The sequence below is a fragment of the Trachurus trachurus genome (genome assembly GCF_905171665.1).
Source record: "Trachurus trachurus genome assembly, chromosome: 11".
Lineage (NCBI taxonomy): Eukaryota > Metazoa > Chordata > Actinopteri > Carangiformes > Carangidae > Trachurus > Trachurus trachurus.
The window spans coordinates 11,574,499-11,587,759 of NC_139904.1; the positions used below are offsets into that span (position 1 = coordinate 11,574,499).

At 40.8% G+C, this 13,261-nt stretch overlaps 1 protein-coding gene across 1 annotated transcript; it reads left to right on the forward strand.

Annotated features, from left to right (window-relative positions):
- Positions 1 to 4,903: 4,903 nt before the first annotated feature.
- On the forward strand, positions 4,904 to 11,475 carry ssr2 (signal sequence receptor, beta). The gene is made up of 6 exons (XM_083981597.1): positions 4,904 to 4,992; positions 6,265 to 6,425; positions 7,280 to 7,378; positions 8,550 to 8,658; positions 8,759 to 8,836; positions 11,006 to 11,475. The coding sequence occupies exons 2-6, from the start codon at positions 6,265 to 6,267 to the stop codon at positions 11,114 to 11,116; spliced, it is 558 nt and encodes a 185-aa protein (XP_083837723.1). The 5' UTR covers positions 4,904 to 4,992; the 3' UTR covers positions 11,117 to 11,475.
- The last annotated feature ends 1,786 nt before the right edge of the window (positions 11,476 to 13,261 follow it).

The following is a 13,261-nucleotide window of genomic DNA, read 5'->3' on the forward strand; positions in this document are numbered from 1 at the left end:
CACTCATTAGATTTATTCTTCATGTATAGAAATATGAATGAGTGGAGACATTGAGTACAGCGCCCCCAACAGGTGTTGTTAGTCAGATGGAGCAGTGAAAGCTCTGTGACTGGGCTTTGTTGTGCTGTTGGACACTCTAACACAATCAGGGAGTGTATGTTTGAGTCCCTCAGTGATGAGCAGAAAGTGAACAGACTGATATTGGGCCCTAAGTGCAGCAGAGCAGTGGAGCTGTCCCTGCAGAGAGGCAGCAGGTGATCTTACAGTCAGCTTGGTGCAGAGCTGCCAGGCGTGCTGACTCTCTCTCTGGAGGACAGGGAGCTGCTGGAGCTGGAAGCTCTGAAACAGAAAAGGAGTGGGATGTTTGGAGTTGTAGTGAGAAATGTGTGAGCTCTGCTGCTCTGCTCTCTGTGACAGCGTCTCCACATGAAGCTGAATCACTGCTCAACACAGTCACCAAGCCTTCATCACCTTGTAGTGTTTGGGCCTCCACTGTGCCCCCCTCGTGCTTCACGTAGCAGCGGTATTTATACGTGGCGTCCTCTGGCCGGTCCACCAGCAAGATGGCGGCGGAGCGTCCCGACTCTGTGAGCTCCAGCTGCTCTCCATCAGCAGGGGAAGGCTCACCGTCCTCCTTGTGTCTTTTCCAGGAGAACTGGACCAGAGGAGGAGACATGGCTGAGGCCACACACAGCAGGGAGCTCTTCCCCTCCAGGTGGGCTCTGGCTGCTGCTGGGTACACGCTCACCACGGGCTTCACCACCTGCTCATCTGAAGTTTGACAGCAGCAACAAGCAGCACAGACACACATTCACACAGTCAACAGCAGCTTCCAGCACTGCACTGCTTTCAGTCTGATCCTGGAAAATACATGGACTCTGATCACTCAACTACTCATCAATACAGCACAGAGGTCCACACACACACTGGTTCACCTGTACATAGAGTTACTGAGCTGCAGCATCTACACATCATGTATCATGGACGTGTTCACTGTTTCATCACAGAGGAGTCAACTTCAAGAAAGGCAGAGATGGAAAATGATTTTTAAATCTTTATATTATTTAAATTGTCACATTTGATTATTAAATTAATTTAGTTTTAGGTATATTTATACAAAAAACAAACTGTAAGATACACACTATAAAAGAAACATATTATCATAGATATTAGTAGGAATATTCCATTAATCTGAAAATCAACCAGTTAAAATCGTTATTTTTTTCATTAAATATTAGAGAAGTGTGCATGTCTTTTTTCTTATATGTATAATGTTTTCAATGTGTGATTCAAACAGATCAAAAATATTCATGACTTGACGGATGAAGAATTTAAAGAACATACCAAACATTAATGTTTGCTGTTTTCATTTGGTAATTATAGGCTATAATAGCCTACTCGTCATAATCATGTGATTCAAATATTTAAACCTAAACAAATTTAGATAAATTCTACATTAAACAGAAACAGAAAGAAACATCTATATAAGTATTTATAATAACTAATTTTACATGATCAGTTTGACTGCGGCATTTTTATTTTACATGAAAAATACAGTAAAATCTAGTTACATTCTCTGTTATTTAAAATGCGTTCATATTGACGAGATGAATAGTTTTAAGATTTTACAAATCAACTGCACTGTTAATTAAGGAGACATAATTATAAAAGTTTAGATCAGCGTGCATTATATAGGCTGCACAGAATAATTAAAAAGTATTCTATGAATTACATTTTACCTTCTTTCTTAAATTTTAAATACCATCCAATATTTGTAATTATAACATGTAATATTTTTAACAAATTCCTCTGTTTCTCCTCAAGTTGTTGTTTTTTTTTATTTTTTAGAAAAAATCTTTCTTTGAAAATTCTGACTTCAAACACGTTTTCAACTTCTTCAACAAAACAACTGAAGGAAAATAAAAGTTTGTTCTTACCTGTTACAAACAGTTTAGTTCCAGTTGAGCCAAATATGAGGTAGGGGATGCCGCTCCCACAGTGAGAAAGACTAATACAAAAACCTGCTGCTGCTGAATGTGTCAGCTGAGGCGACACATTATGAACCAGGATCATGTTTCAGCTCCATCATGTGTTTCTCTAATGTTCATATCAACATGACATGGTCTCTTGTTGTTTTTCCTTTTTGTTCACACTCAAATATCTCAACATAATTCCCATTGAAACTGGTTCAGACGTTCATGTTCCCCTCAGGATGAAGCTGCTCACTTTGCTGAACCTCTGAATCTTCATCTGGCGCCACCATCAGGTCACATTTCACTTTGTCCAATACTTTGGTTTATGGTCAAACATCCGGAGAGCTCCAGACCTCTTATTGTTTTAGTAGTTGTTCTTGTTTTGTCTTCATCTTGTTTTGTCGTTGAGCTTGTGTGTTTCTTCTTTGTCGTCGCTGAACAACAGGAAACCTGCTGAAATATCTGATGAAAACATGAATCAATATCATAGAAAAGTCTTGAAAAGGCGTCTGAGCTGCAGGTGAAACATGTGAACGTGGTCTGTGGTCGACTGCTCTCTTCCTGTCACTACCACTGTTTGACTTGTGTTCATCTGGAGGTTTTTGTACAGGCGGCACGGATCTTTTCTCACTGTGGGGATCTCTCTTATAACAGGAGCAGTAGTAGGAGGCTGAATGAGAGGGTTTAACTTTCTTTATCTCCAACTCACAGCCGTTCTGTTTATTAACAGCTGTGAAATCATCTTTCTGAGGATGGCCGTAACCTGAGTATATGCCGCCATTATCTCTATCAATGTAGAGAATCAGTCTGAATGTTTCCGTCTCTTTCTTCTGGTACCAGAGGATTGGATCATAGTCACACTGGTCAGTTCGTCCACAGCTGAATGAGACAGTTTCACCAACTCTCCTGGTCAATGATAACTGGTCCTGAATCAGCATCACCTCTGCTGCCATGGTAACCAGCGCTGTAGAGACACAGACAGGTAGATGAAGGTGAGTGTGTGAGTGTTAGTGACAGGTTGAGTGTGTTGGCTCCTGGTTGTGTGGAAACACTCACCTGAACACAGACAGCACAGAGCAGCAGCTGGGAGGAAAAGCATTTTGTGCTGTGGTGTTTCCTCTGGTGAACCTGGGGAGAAGTGGAGCTCTGATGCAGCCGAGGACAAACAAGGACGAGCTGTGAGCTGAGACGAGGCCACGTGGTTTGTAACGGCTCCTCGAAGCTCCCATCAGCCCCCTTGGCTCACACAGGATGTTGTGTGGTTTTCCTCTGAGTGGGGGGTTTTCTTGCTCTGGATTTTAATGTGACAGCAGATATATGAAAAGTGTGTCACCATAAAACTCAACAACACATTCAGCTTGGTGGTGAAGTAACACTGTCACTTGTTGTTGAACAGCTGTGATGGAAACACAAAAGTACAAATCCACAGAGCCCCTCAGCTGTGATTTTAACCCTTCAACTTCACTTTACTTCAGTAACATCAGTCAGTTTCTGTGGACTTAAACCATCATGATTTTCTATCCAACGTTCAGACTCTATCAAAAGTCAAAAGAGCTCAAGGAAGAGATAAAAACAAATTCTCATTGAGTTTTCATTGGGTGAAAATAATTTAAAATCAACTTGAGTTCATCTCAGTTTTTGATGAGCTCCTCTCTGTTCAAGATTCAAACCTTCACACTGCTGCTCCCTGCTGGTTGAGACAGCACACTGCTTCATGTCTTTACTACAGCTGTAGTCTAAATAGTTTAATAATTGTTTAGGTAAATCACACTGACATCACCTTTAATGAGATGTCTTGTGGCTCTCTACATTGTTCCCTCTAAACCAGGGGTCTTCAACAGGGAGTTTGTGACCCCCAGGCCTAAGGGTTTCCACGGATGCAGCCTATACTGCACATAACTTATGGTTGATTAGACAATTTCTCATATTTTTTCGTTTCCATATTTATGTTAATAAAAACGTAAATTTGAACATTTTGCCTGCATCATGCAATAGCCTACACATTGTCGATATTGGCCGCACAAGTGTCAGTAACAAGGTTTGGCACTACTACTCTGACTGTTCATGTTTAAAATAAAAACATGAATATGAGGTATGGCACTAGGCCCAGTTTAAAATAAAACTCAGCTTTTATACAATGGGACAGGGTGCCTGGTCCATTTCTCCATCAGTTTGGGGGTCCTTGGCCTGAAAAAAGTTGAAGAGCCCTACTCTAAACTATCGAACCTGTTTGTTTGTTTTTTTAGTTTTTTTTTTTTTGGCGTTTTTGCCTTTATTTGATAGCACACAGTGTAGATAGACAGGAATGGGGGAGGCAGAGAGAGGGGGAATGACATGCAGGAAAGGTCTGCCCGGGGCGGGATTCGAACCGGGTACGCCTGCGTTGAGGACTGTAGCCTCTACATGGGGCGGCCGCCTTAACCACTGCGCCCCCCATCTAACCTGTTTGTTGTTGGGGTTTTTTAACAACACTTTATTGAAAAAGTTTCAATTACAGTCAATCTCACGTGGTTTATAAAACAGACAAAAACCGTAACACGTCATGTTAAGTATTGAAGGGGAATGAACTCAAAATATACAAAAAATAATTGTAGGCCTACTAGCCTACATGACAAACAAAAATGCCCTGAGACTCTTTTCTTCATTGGATTTATTTACCCTTCTAGAATAAGACCCTCACATTGTTGTTCTCTTTTCTTTTCATTTGTCCTGATAGCTGGTTCAACATTTCAATCTTTGTATCACAAATGTGCCTTAAATGTTTGTAATTTCATGATACTCAAATAATAAATAAATAAATAAATAAATAAATAAATAAATAAATAAATAAATAAATAAATAAATAAATAAATAAATAGTAGACGTGCTGCAGTAGCGCCTCCCGGCCACCAGGGGCGCTGCTGCGGACGGAGCCTCCTACGTGGCCTCTGACGGACACGTCATGCAACAGCGGCTTGAAGCTGCAGCGCAGGCGCCTCAAGAGCTCTTTCATCCCCGGAGGTTGAAGCTGCGCTGAACGGTAAGAGACCTGAGTGTCTGTTTCTTTTACCTAAACACACACACACACACTGGATTTATTTGATTATTATTAAATTCAGCAGCTCACACACACATACACACACTCACCGTGGGTTCAGACTCTGGTTTCGCACCGTGAGTCCGTTTAAAGCGAGCTGTGACCGAGTCTGTGACTGTGACACGGCTCCTCTGGTCCACGTAAGCGTCGCTGTCGGTCGGTGTCCAGCTCCTTAGAGAGGCAGAAATGTAAAAAATAGAACTAATTTAATGCTTTTAACAGAGACAAGAGAAGCGCTTCCGGTGTTTTTGTGTGTTTATATGAAATAGAGACTGTTTTTTTATTAGCAGCTGTTAGCTTTGTGTCTCTTAGCCCCGTCAGCCCCAGACTCACTGTTATGACGTGTTCCTGTTTGGTCTCCTCGTAGTAGTGGTGTAGTCAAGAGATTGTCTATTCTAGCTACTCTACTTCTGTTATATTTACTCATTAATTTGTATACTCTAGTGTTGTTGTCAATAAAGACCAAAAAAAAAAGTGCAGTAGTGAAGAAAGACCACCAACCCGAGACTGAATAAGGACCAAGACCTGACCAAAGACTTTGAGGGGGGTCGAGAGCAAACCAGACCACTACTGTATTTTATTCAGTGCCACAAACTTACTCATAATAATCATGTGGCTTGATATTAACATTGTTCCTCAGCTAAAAAAGTAAAGATGATTTGATTATGAAATCTAAACCATATTTAATTTAAACAAAGTTTGGATTGAACAGAATAGCACAGCAGCTCAAACCCTGCTACTGTAAAGTCTTAACCACTTTTGAGCTGGCACAACCACGTTTTTCTGATGGTTACACAAGCATATATACAATTTTAATCATATTATTATTAGTTATTGAACCACATCACATAAACCAAAATGAGCGAGTGACAGAGAGACATTTGATGTTTAAAATAAAGATGTCACTGCAGCTGTGGTCTTCACTGGTCTGCAGAAAAAATCCCGATCTCAAGACCAAGACTTTAAAAATTAATTTAATCGTCAAATTTATGTGGACACCTGAATATTACCAGTCTCATGAACACGTCCTGTCTCCAGTTACACCCCCCTCTGTCTCCTGAGGCTCTGTGCAGGACTTTGGAGCCTTGATCTGCAGGGACAGAGGTGTCCACACACACTTTGGACCTTTTACAGATGATTGTGTGTCTTTTTTTCTTTTTTTTTTACCTGATTGTCCTCTTGACATTAATTAATTGCGGCCTGTTTTACCTCCAGATGACGAAGATGCTGCCTTTGTTCGTGGTCCTGGTTCTGTTCGGTCTGGGTTCAGGAGAGGAGGGCGCCCGGCTGCTGGCCTCCAAGTCGCTGCTCAACCGCTACGCTGTGGAGGGTCGTGACCTCACCCTGCAGTACAACATCTACAACGTGGGCTCCAGGTCAGTGCACAGCGCCCTCCTATAGCTAAAGCTGAGAATAAGCTGTGTTTTAAGATAAATGCTACTTTTCACTTTTATTTAAAGGGATAGTTCAACATTTTATAATCCCTATAGTTTTGGGAGTAGGTTCGTTACCTTTAATTGTCGGTGCAAGCAATTTTTAGAACGGCAGAGCGGAGCTATGCAATGGAGGCTCATGGGATTTCTTGGTCATCATCAAACTCATAAAATACACAATCCAAAAACTCCAAAACGCTCTGGTGGACAAGTTGTTACCGGCACATTCACCACACTATGAGATAATAACGCAATGTTACGAGACAGAGTTGTTTTAGAGGTAAATTCATGCAAAACTGCTGATGTGTGTTGCCTTCAGGGACAGTTTTTCAGCAAGCAGACTCTGCATTTACTCATAGTGTGGTGAATATGCAGGTCACAACTTGTCCAAGGCAGCATTTTGGAGTTGTTGGATTGTGTATTTGATGAGTTTGATGAGGGAAACTTGGTAATCCCATTAGATAGATGGATAGATAGATATACTTTAGATCCCAAGCTGGGAAATTACAGCCTCCGTAGCGTAGCTCTGAGCAGCTCACGGCTCTGCTCCGCCTTTCTTAAAATAGCTTGCACCGACAATTAAAGGTAACGAACCTACTGTTTTGAATATAGGGATTATGGCAATCGGCCAATTTGCCAAGATGTTGAACTATCCCTTTACGTCTGATTTGACACGATGGATCAATAAATTCATGCTAAATTGTACTAATCAAAGCTGGTTTGCATGTGGTAGCTCTGTTGACCATAAGATGCAGTGATGTCCAACTGAGTGTCCTCTCCTCCGTCTGTCTCTGCAGTGCTGCCCTGGAAGTGGAGCTGTCCGACGATTCCTTCCCTCCCGAAGATTTTGGAATAGTTTCAGGAATGTTGAACGTCAAATGGGACAGGATCGCACCGTATCCTTGAGCCTAAATGTCCTCTGACCCTTCGGTCGTTATTGCTGCTGCAAGACAAAGCAATGAGTAGTAGATCTGAAGGGAGACAAAGACAGACAGCTAGATAAGTACGTCTCTGTGTGTCTCAGGTTACTGATTTCAACGACTGTCGATCATTACGTCACCTCCGTTAGCAGACACTTGAAATGATGACTTGTTGAGACAGAGACAGAAAGTGCAGCGCTGTGGAGAGACATATGGTGCTTTTCCACCAAGAAGTTACAGGAATTTATAGTTCCTAGAAGTTTCTTTTCAGCAACTAAAAGGTTCCTGTGGCCCATGGTCGTCTGTGTTTAGGATAGGATTGAACAGGATAGGATAGAAAACTTTATTGATCCCCAAGGGGAAACTACTTTGCCACCAGTAAAAACACATAAATCCACTTAACAAACATACCATTGCACAAAACAGCTGTATCGACATGATTAGGACAGAGTACTGAGTAGACAAAAACAGTGAAAGATAAATAAATAAATATATAAATATACACCTCCATAAGGTAAAAAAAAAAAACAGCAAACAACCACTGGTTAGTCATTGCTGTTAAAAAATCTAACTGCTGCAGGAACAAAAGAGCGTCTGAGTCGTTCAGTAGAACACCGAGGCATCACTAATAGGCATCACTACATTTAAGGAGCTTTTAAGCTCCTTAAATGTATTGTGGAGTGGGTGGTTATCATAGAGAAGGACTGTTTTGTCTGTCAATAGATATACTGCCTGTCTGCATTTCCAATCAATGTAGCCTTATAGTCTTATAGTCTTAAAATTACACATACAAGAACAAAGACTGTGTCTCAAACACATATTGTTTTGATGATGCATGGTAAAAAAAAAAACAAGGATTTAGAAGCAGTGTTGGGCAAATGACTCTGGTATTTAAATTACTTAGTTAATTGCTTTATTTATCTATATGGTGGAAAACAATTGAACAAATCCACGTTCAGCTCGCAGATCACACCCCAAAAGTTCCTGAACCTTTCAGAAAGTACGACCCCTCGACGTCTTGCAGAGGAAGCAAGCCGAGTAGGTCAGAGTGTCAGGGCGTTCTCTTTGTGAATTGATTTAAGATTTTTTTGTAGCTTCACACCCTTCATGTTCTTGAGGTTGTCAGCTTTAACTCAGGAACGTTCAGCGCCAGCAACGTCTCCCACACCGTGGTGCTGCGCCCCCTGAAGGCCGGGTACTTTAACTTCACCTCCGCCTCCGTCAGCTACCTGGCCCAGGAGGGAGGACAAGTCGTGGTAAGAGCTGTTGGATTAATATTCCCACAGATCACGTCACAGCAGCTCCGTGTGTAGTCTAATGAATGAAGCTGAACTGTTTTGTCCGTCCGTCCCGCAGGTCGGCTACACCAGCGCTCCAGGCCAGGGAGGCATCCTGGCTCAGAGGGAGTTCGACCGCCGCTTCTCCCCACATTATGTAAGTGTTCAGTCAGTCAGCTGACGATCAGAGCAGGAAAACCTCTGCACCGCTAAACCAAGTCTACTTTTAACCAATCTGTTCTTTTTAATGTATTAAAAGGGATCATTGGATGTTTAGTTCATGTATATGCAGACAAATTAGAAATACCCAGATTCTGTGCTGTGTTCCTACCCACCCAGGAAAGTTGCAGAGTGCAGTTGCAGTCGGCACTTAACTGTTTTTCTACCACTTGGATGAGTTTAGAAACATTATTTTAAGGCAGAGAAACTACATAGTGTTGCTTTAACCTTTATTTTACAACTGAGAGTGAGGGTTCAGTGAGCACTGTTAGTCCACAGTCGATTGGTGTCCATCTACTAGGGCTGGGTCTCTTTTTGATGGCAACACTGATGCCTTCATCTTGCTATCATTCTTAATCATTTCTTTTTTCAATGTAAATCTTTGAAGCTTATTTTAGCAGAAAGGGAAAAAAGAACACAGGGAATGGTACTGTACACATTTTAGTTTGACCTTTTGTCCTGGTCTCAGCAGCAGTATCAGATGTTGAGACAAGCACGCTGTATGCTGATTGGCTCACTGATGAAATTTACTTTGTCTCCTTTGGTACCAGTTGACAAGACCTCTAGAGCCAACACAACACAAGACTTAATCTTCAGTACAATCAAACCAGTGCGGTCAATCCATGAAAACACACAGATGTGCAGCTGTAGTAAAACCCAGCCAGAAAAGATTAAATCTGTGTCATTTTAGCTAAGCAGCAGAAATAAATACTGAGAGACTGTCCATCCATGTCAAGTCGGCAGCATACGGCTTATCTGACTGAAAACATATGAACCACCGAGTCACATTTGGGTGGCAGCTCAGGCCATAGAAACAGGCCACAAGTTCACCAATGAGCGAACAAGTCCCACTTTCATCATCTTCAGATACAACAGAAATCAGAAGTCAGGCAGCTGTTGGATGAAGCATAGCTCACTCTGTCACTATCCGACAGCTGTGGTCCGTTTAACTCTTTATCTTCACTAATAATGATGAACCACTTTATAATGTTGTGAAATACAATCAGCAGAAGTAAAAAATTGCTGTTGCATTATAAACCAACATGACGCCAAACTTCAGCTTCTAGTTTATAAGAGGAAATACTTTAGTAGAATAGCTCTGAGCTAAAATACAAGTTATTGACAGTTTGTAAGAGTGTTAGAATAAACACAGCGAGGCTGTAAAGGTGAACCACTGAGTGTCCATGTTTGTACCTGTTAGCAACCGGCCTTTTATAACAGACATAAAAGCTTAAACAAATATTTACTGATACTGACACTGTATGTAATAAATAATGACCATATTTCAGTCATCTAACCAAAAACACATTCAGAGGGCCAGGGAACAGGAAGTGGAAAAGATGCTAATTGATTTCCAAGAGACTCAATAAATATATAAACTAAACATACCTATCTATATCTATATCTATATATATGGAGTATATTTCAGTCTTGTAAAAACAAGTACAGTAGACAAAGTATAAAAGTATAGATACAAAACAAAACACAACAAAGCAATACAATGCACTTTGACTAAAAAGGTGTAGGCTGAAGCATCAGTTTATTTTGCCTACCCTTCTTAAATTAACATTTTCCGTCCACTCAGAGGACAAAAAAACTTGCATATTCTACATACAGCAGTTTATGAGCACACTGGTATTTATAATTCAGTTTTATATTTATTAATAATATTATTTTTAAATACGTTTTTGAGTCCCATAGTTTCATTTCTAATTCTAGATTATTCCATAGATTGACTCCTTTAATTGATATACATCTTTGTTTCACATTTGTTCGGACATAAGTCCTCTTAGTTCATATCTACTGGTTCGGGTCTGAAACATCCTCTGGACACTATCTGGAAGCATATTATTATTTACTTTATACATCATTTGAGCAGTTTTATAGACAGTCCACAAGATCATTGAATTTTAATGTCTGTAGGTTTATGAAATGAATGGATGTATCTAAAGAGTTGTTGGTTGTAGTGTTTGCTGTGCCCTGGTGAGTTTATGATAAAGTCGGATTTGTATTCAATCCATAATTGGTAGTTGTTTTTGGTTGTTTTTGTTCTTTTTGACTGACCCTTGAACCCTCCTCCCTCCCTCCCTCTCTTCCTGTTCTCCAGCTGGACTGGGCTGCCTTTGGCGTGATGACTCTGCCCTCCATCGGCATCCCTCTGCTCCTCTGGTACTCCAGCAAAAGGAAGTACGACTCGCCGAAGGCCAAGAAGAACTAAGACGACACCACTGGGATCAGGGATGGGGTTGGGGCGGGGGTGCACTGTAATGTGGGCACAGGAATATCTCTGAATAACTTAATAACCCATATTGGGGGGGTGAAAGTTTAAAGTAAAGTACAGTGACCAAGAAATGTGCTGAACAACAGCAGCAGCGTGAGTAGGAGAACTGAGGATGAGGAAGTAGAACCAGCTGCTGGACTTTCCTTCATATGGTTTCATGTGACAGAGCAGTGACACTGGCAGTTACTGTTCTTTTTGCAGTTTTGTAATTGTGTGTGTATGAACTGAATTCAGGTTTGTAGCCAGTTGTTAAACTGCAAAATAAGTCAATAAAAACAGGCTGGGTTTTTCTAAAACTGTGTCCTGAATTCTGATTTTTGCATCACTTCCATAGAGCAACACACGTTTTAAGATCATCCAATGTAAACAGAGGTCTGTGATATAAAGCAGTATTAAAGGTTATCAAGTTAATTAATAAAGTACATAATAAGGTAACTTGTATTGATGAAGCAGCTTGCTCAGTTATTGCTTGACAAACATAGTGTTGCTGTGTTTCAATGCATTTCCAACAACCTTGAAACAAACTCCCAAAACACAGTTCCACCAAGTGTCTTTTTGCTTTTGCTTCACTTTTGTCACAACTGTATTCAGGATTGTATTATGAATATTATCTTACCGTATAGATAATACATTTTTTCACTGATTTACTTGGTTAAAGATTATGAAAATTGACATAGACCTGCTCTGTTCTTCTGAATAACCCTCCCTGTGGATGAAAGTTACTGTATGCTCAACACAAACTAATCAGTTATCCTCACATTCTTGAAAGATAACTTTTTTTGTTTTGTTTTGTGGTTTGGACTTCAATTTTATCTGATGAACAAAGTTTTTCTTGGCTGGAAAAGTGTCCACAATCCTTCAAAGTGGCCATGAGGTTCTGGCAATGTGTCCTCCACACATTCAGCGCCCACCGCACCCACAAAGAAGTCGGTATTTGTCTGACATTGCTGCTCGGCCCAACCTTCATCCACCTGCAGTGACTCCCTCTAGAACCATTTTTCGTCACCATTTTATGTTCCTTTAACGTCTCCAACTCTTCTCTGGATAATTGTGTTTGCTTTAATCTATTTCTGCTGCATTCAAGTCTTTGCAGCTTTCTAGAACTGATCCATTCCCCTTTCTGCACTCTTATGTGTTTCATTTCCTGACGTACACCTCTCAATTTTAGGAACCAGGCAATGACGCTTTTTAACTTTGTGCAAGATGAGTAGTGACTAGTGAGCCATCATCTGGCTCATTGTAACACCAGGCTCTTGTACTGTGTGAGAACTCTATTGACCTCTGGGTCATCAGTGTCCAACAACATGCCAGGAACTGAAGTCTTTGGCCTCTGGTTTTCCCTGTGCAGAGTCGAGTTTAGATCCTTTTAGATCTCATCTGAACAGATTTTCAGTCATTGAAAAATCTTGAAATTGTATAGTTATAACAACCAACCGTATATAGGCCTATATAAAAAAAATAAAATAAAAAAAAAGGTCTAGTTTAAGAGCATCAGGTTTGGGTCCATCAATACACTTTTTGATGACAGGTTCAGAGAGAATGATTGAGGTCTCGGCTTTACATAAACAGTTAGGGCACTGAAGTGGTCCACACTCAAATAGCCTACCTATATTATATAATACCTGCAGAGTAAATTTGACTGGTCCCAGCCAGGACACAGATGTCATCTGTTGGACAGGACAGAGACTATTTTTCCTCAGGTCTGCAGTGACATCTTTTAACAGCCTGCAGTGGACAGTGGACTGTTTTTATTATAGCGTAGCCTATTAGGGACACCACATGTTGGACCTGGACAAAAGTAAAGTAAGTAGGCTAAAGTTTATTCTATGCAGCACCTATCACAAAGTCACAAGGTGCTGTAGGAGGTTATACATATCAGAATAAAGAAGAAAAAACAATCAGACAGTACAATCCATAAACAATTACAATGCAATTACACAGATGAATAAAATGCCTGTCTAAACTGGTGCGTCATCGTCTTCAGCTGCTTTTTCAATGAGGATACCGGAGACGCAGCTGTCAAAAGGAAACTGCGCAATCTGCTTAAAAAGTCTGTCTGTCTTTGGTAGGAGTCTGTCCACG

What these genes read in the sequence shown, in the direction of transcription:
- ssr2 (XM_083981597.1), top strand. Translation starts at nt 6,265, where the DNA reads ATGACGAAGATGCTGCCTTTGTTCGTGGTCCTGGTTCTGTTCGGTCTG. An exon ending in ATCTACAACGTGGGCTCCAG is followed by an intron (nt 6,426 to 7,279) that starts GTCAGTGCACAG and finishes CTGTCTCTGCAG; the next exon opens with TGCTGCCCTGGAAGTGGAGC. An exon ending in AAATGGGACAGGATCGCACC is followed by an intron (nt 7,379 to 8,549) that starts GTATCCTTGAGC and finishes AGGAACGTTCAG; the next exon opens with CGCCAGCAACGTCTCCCACA.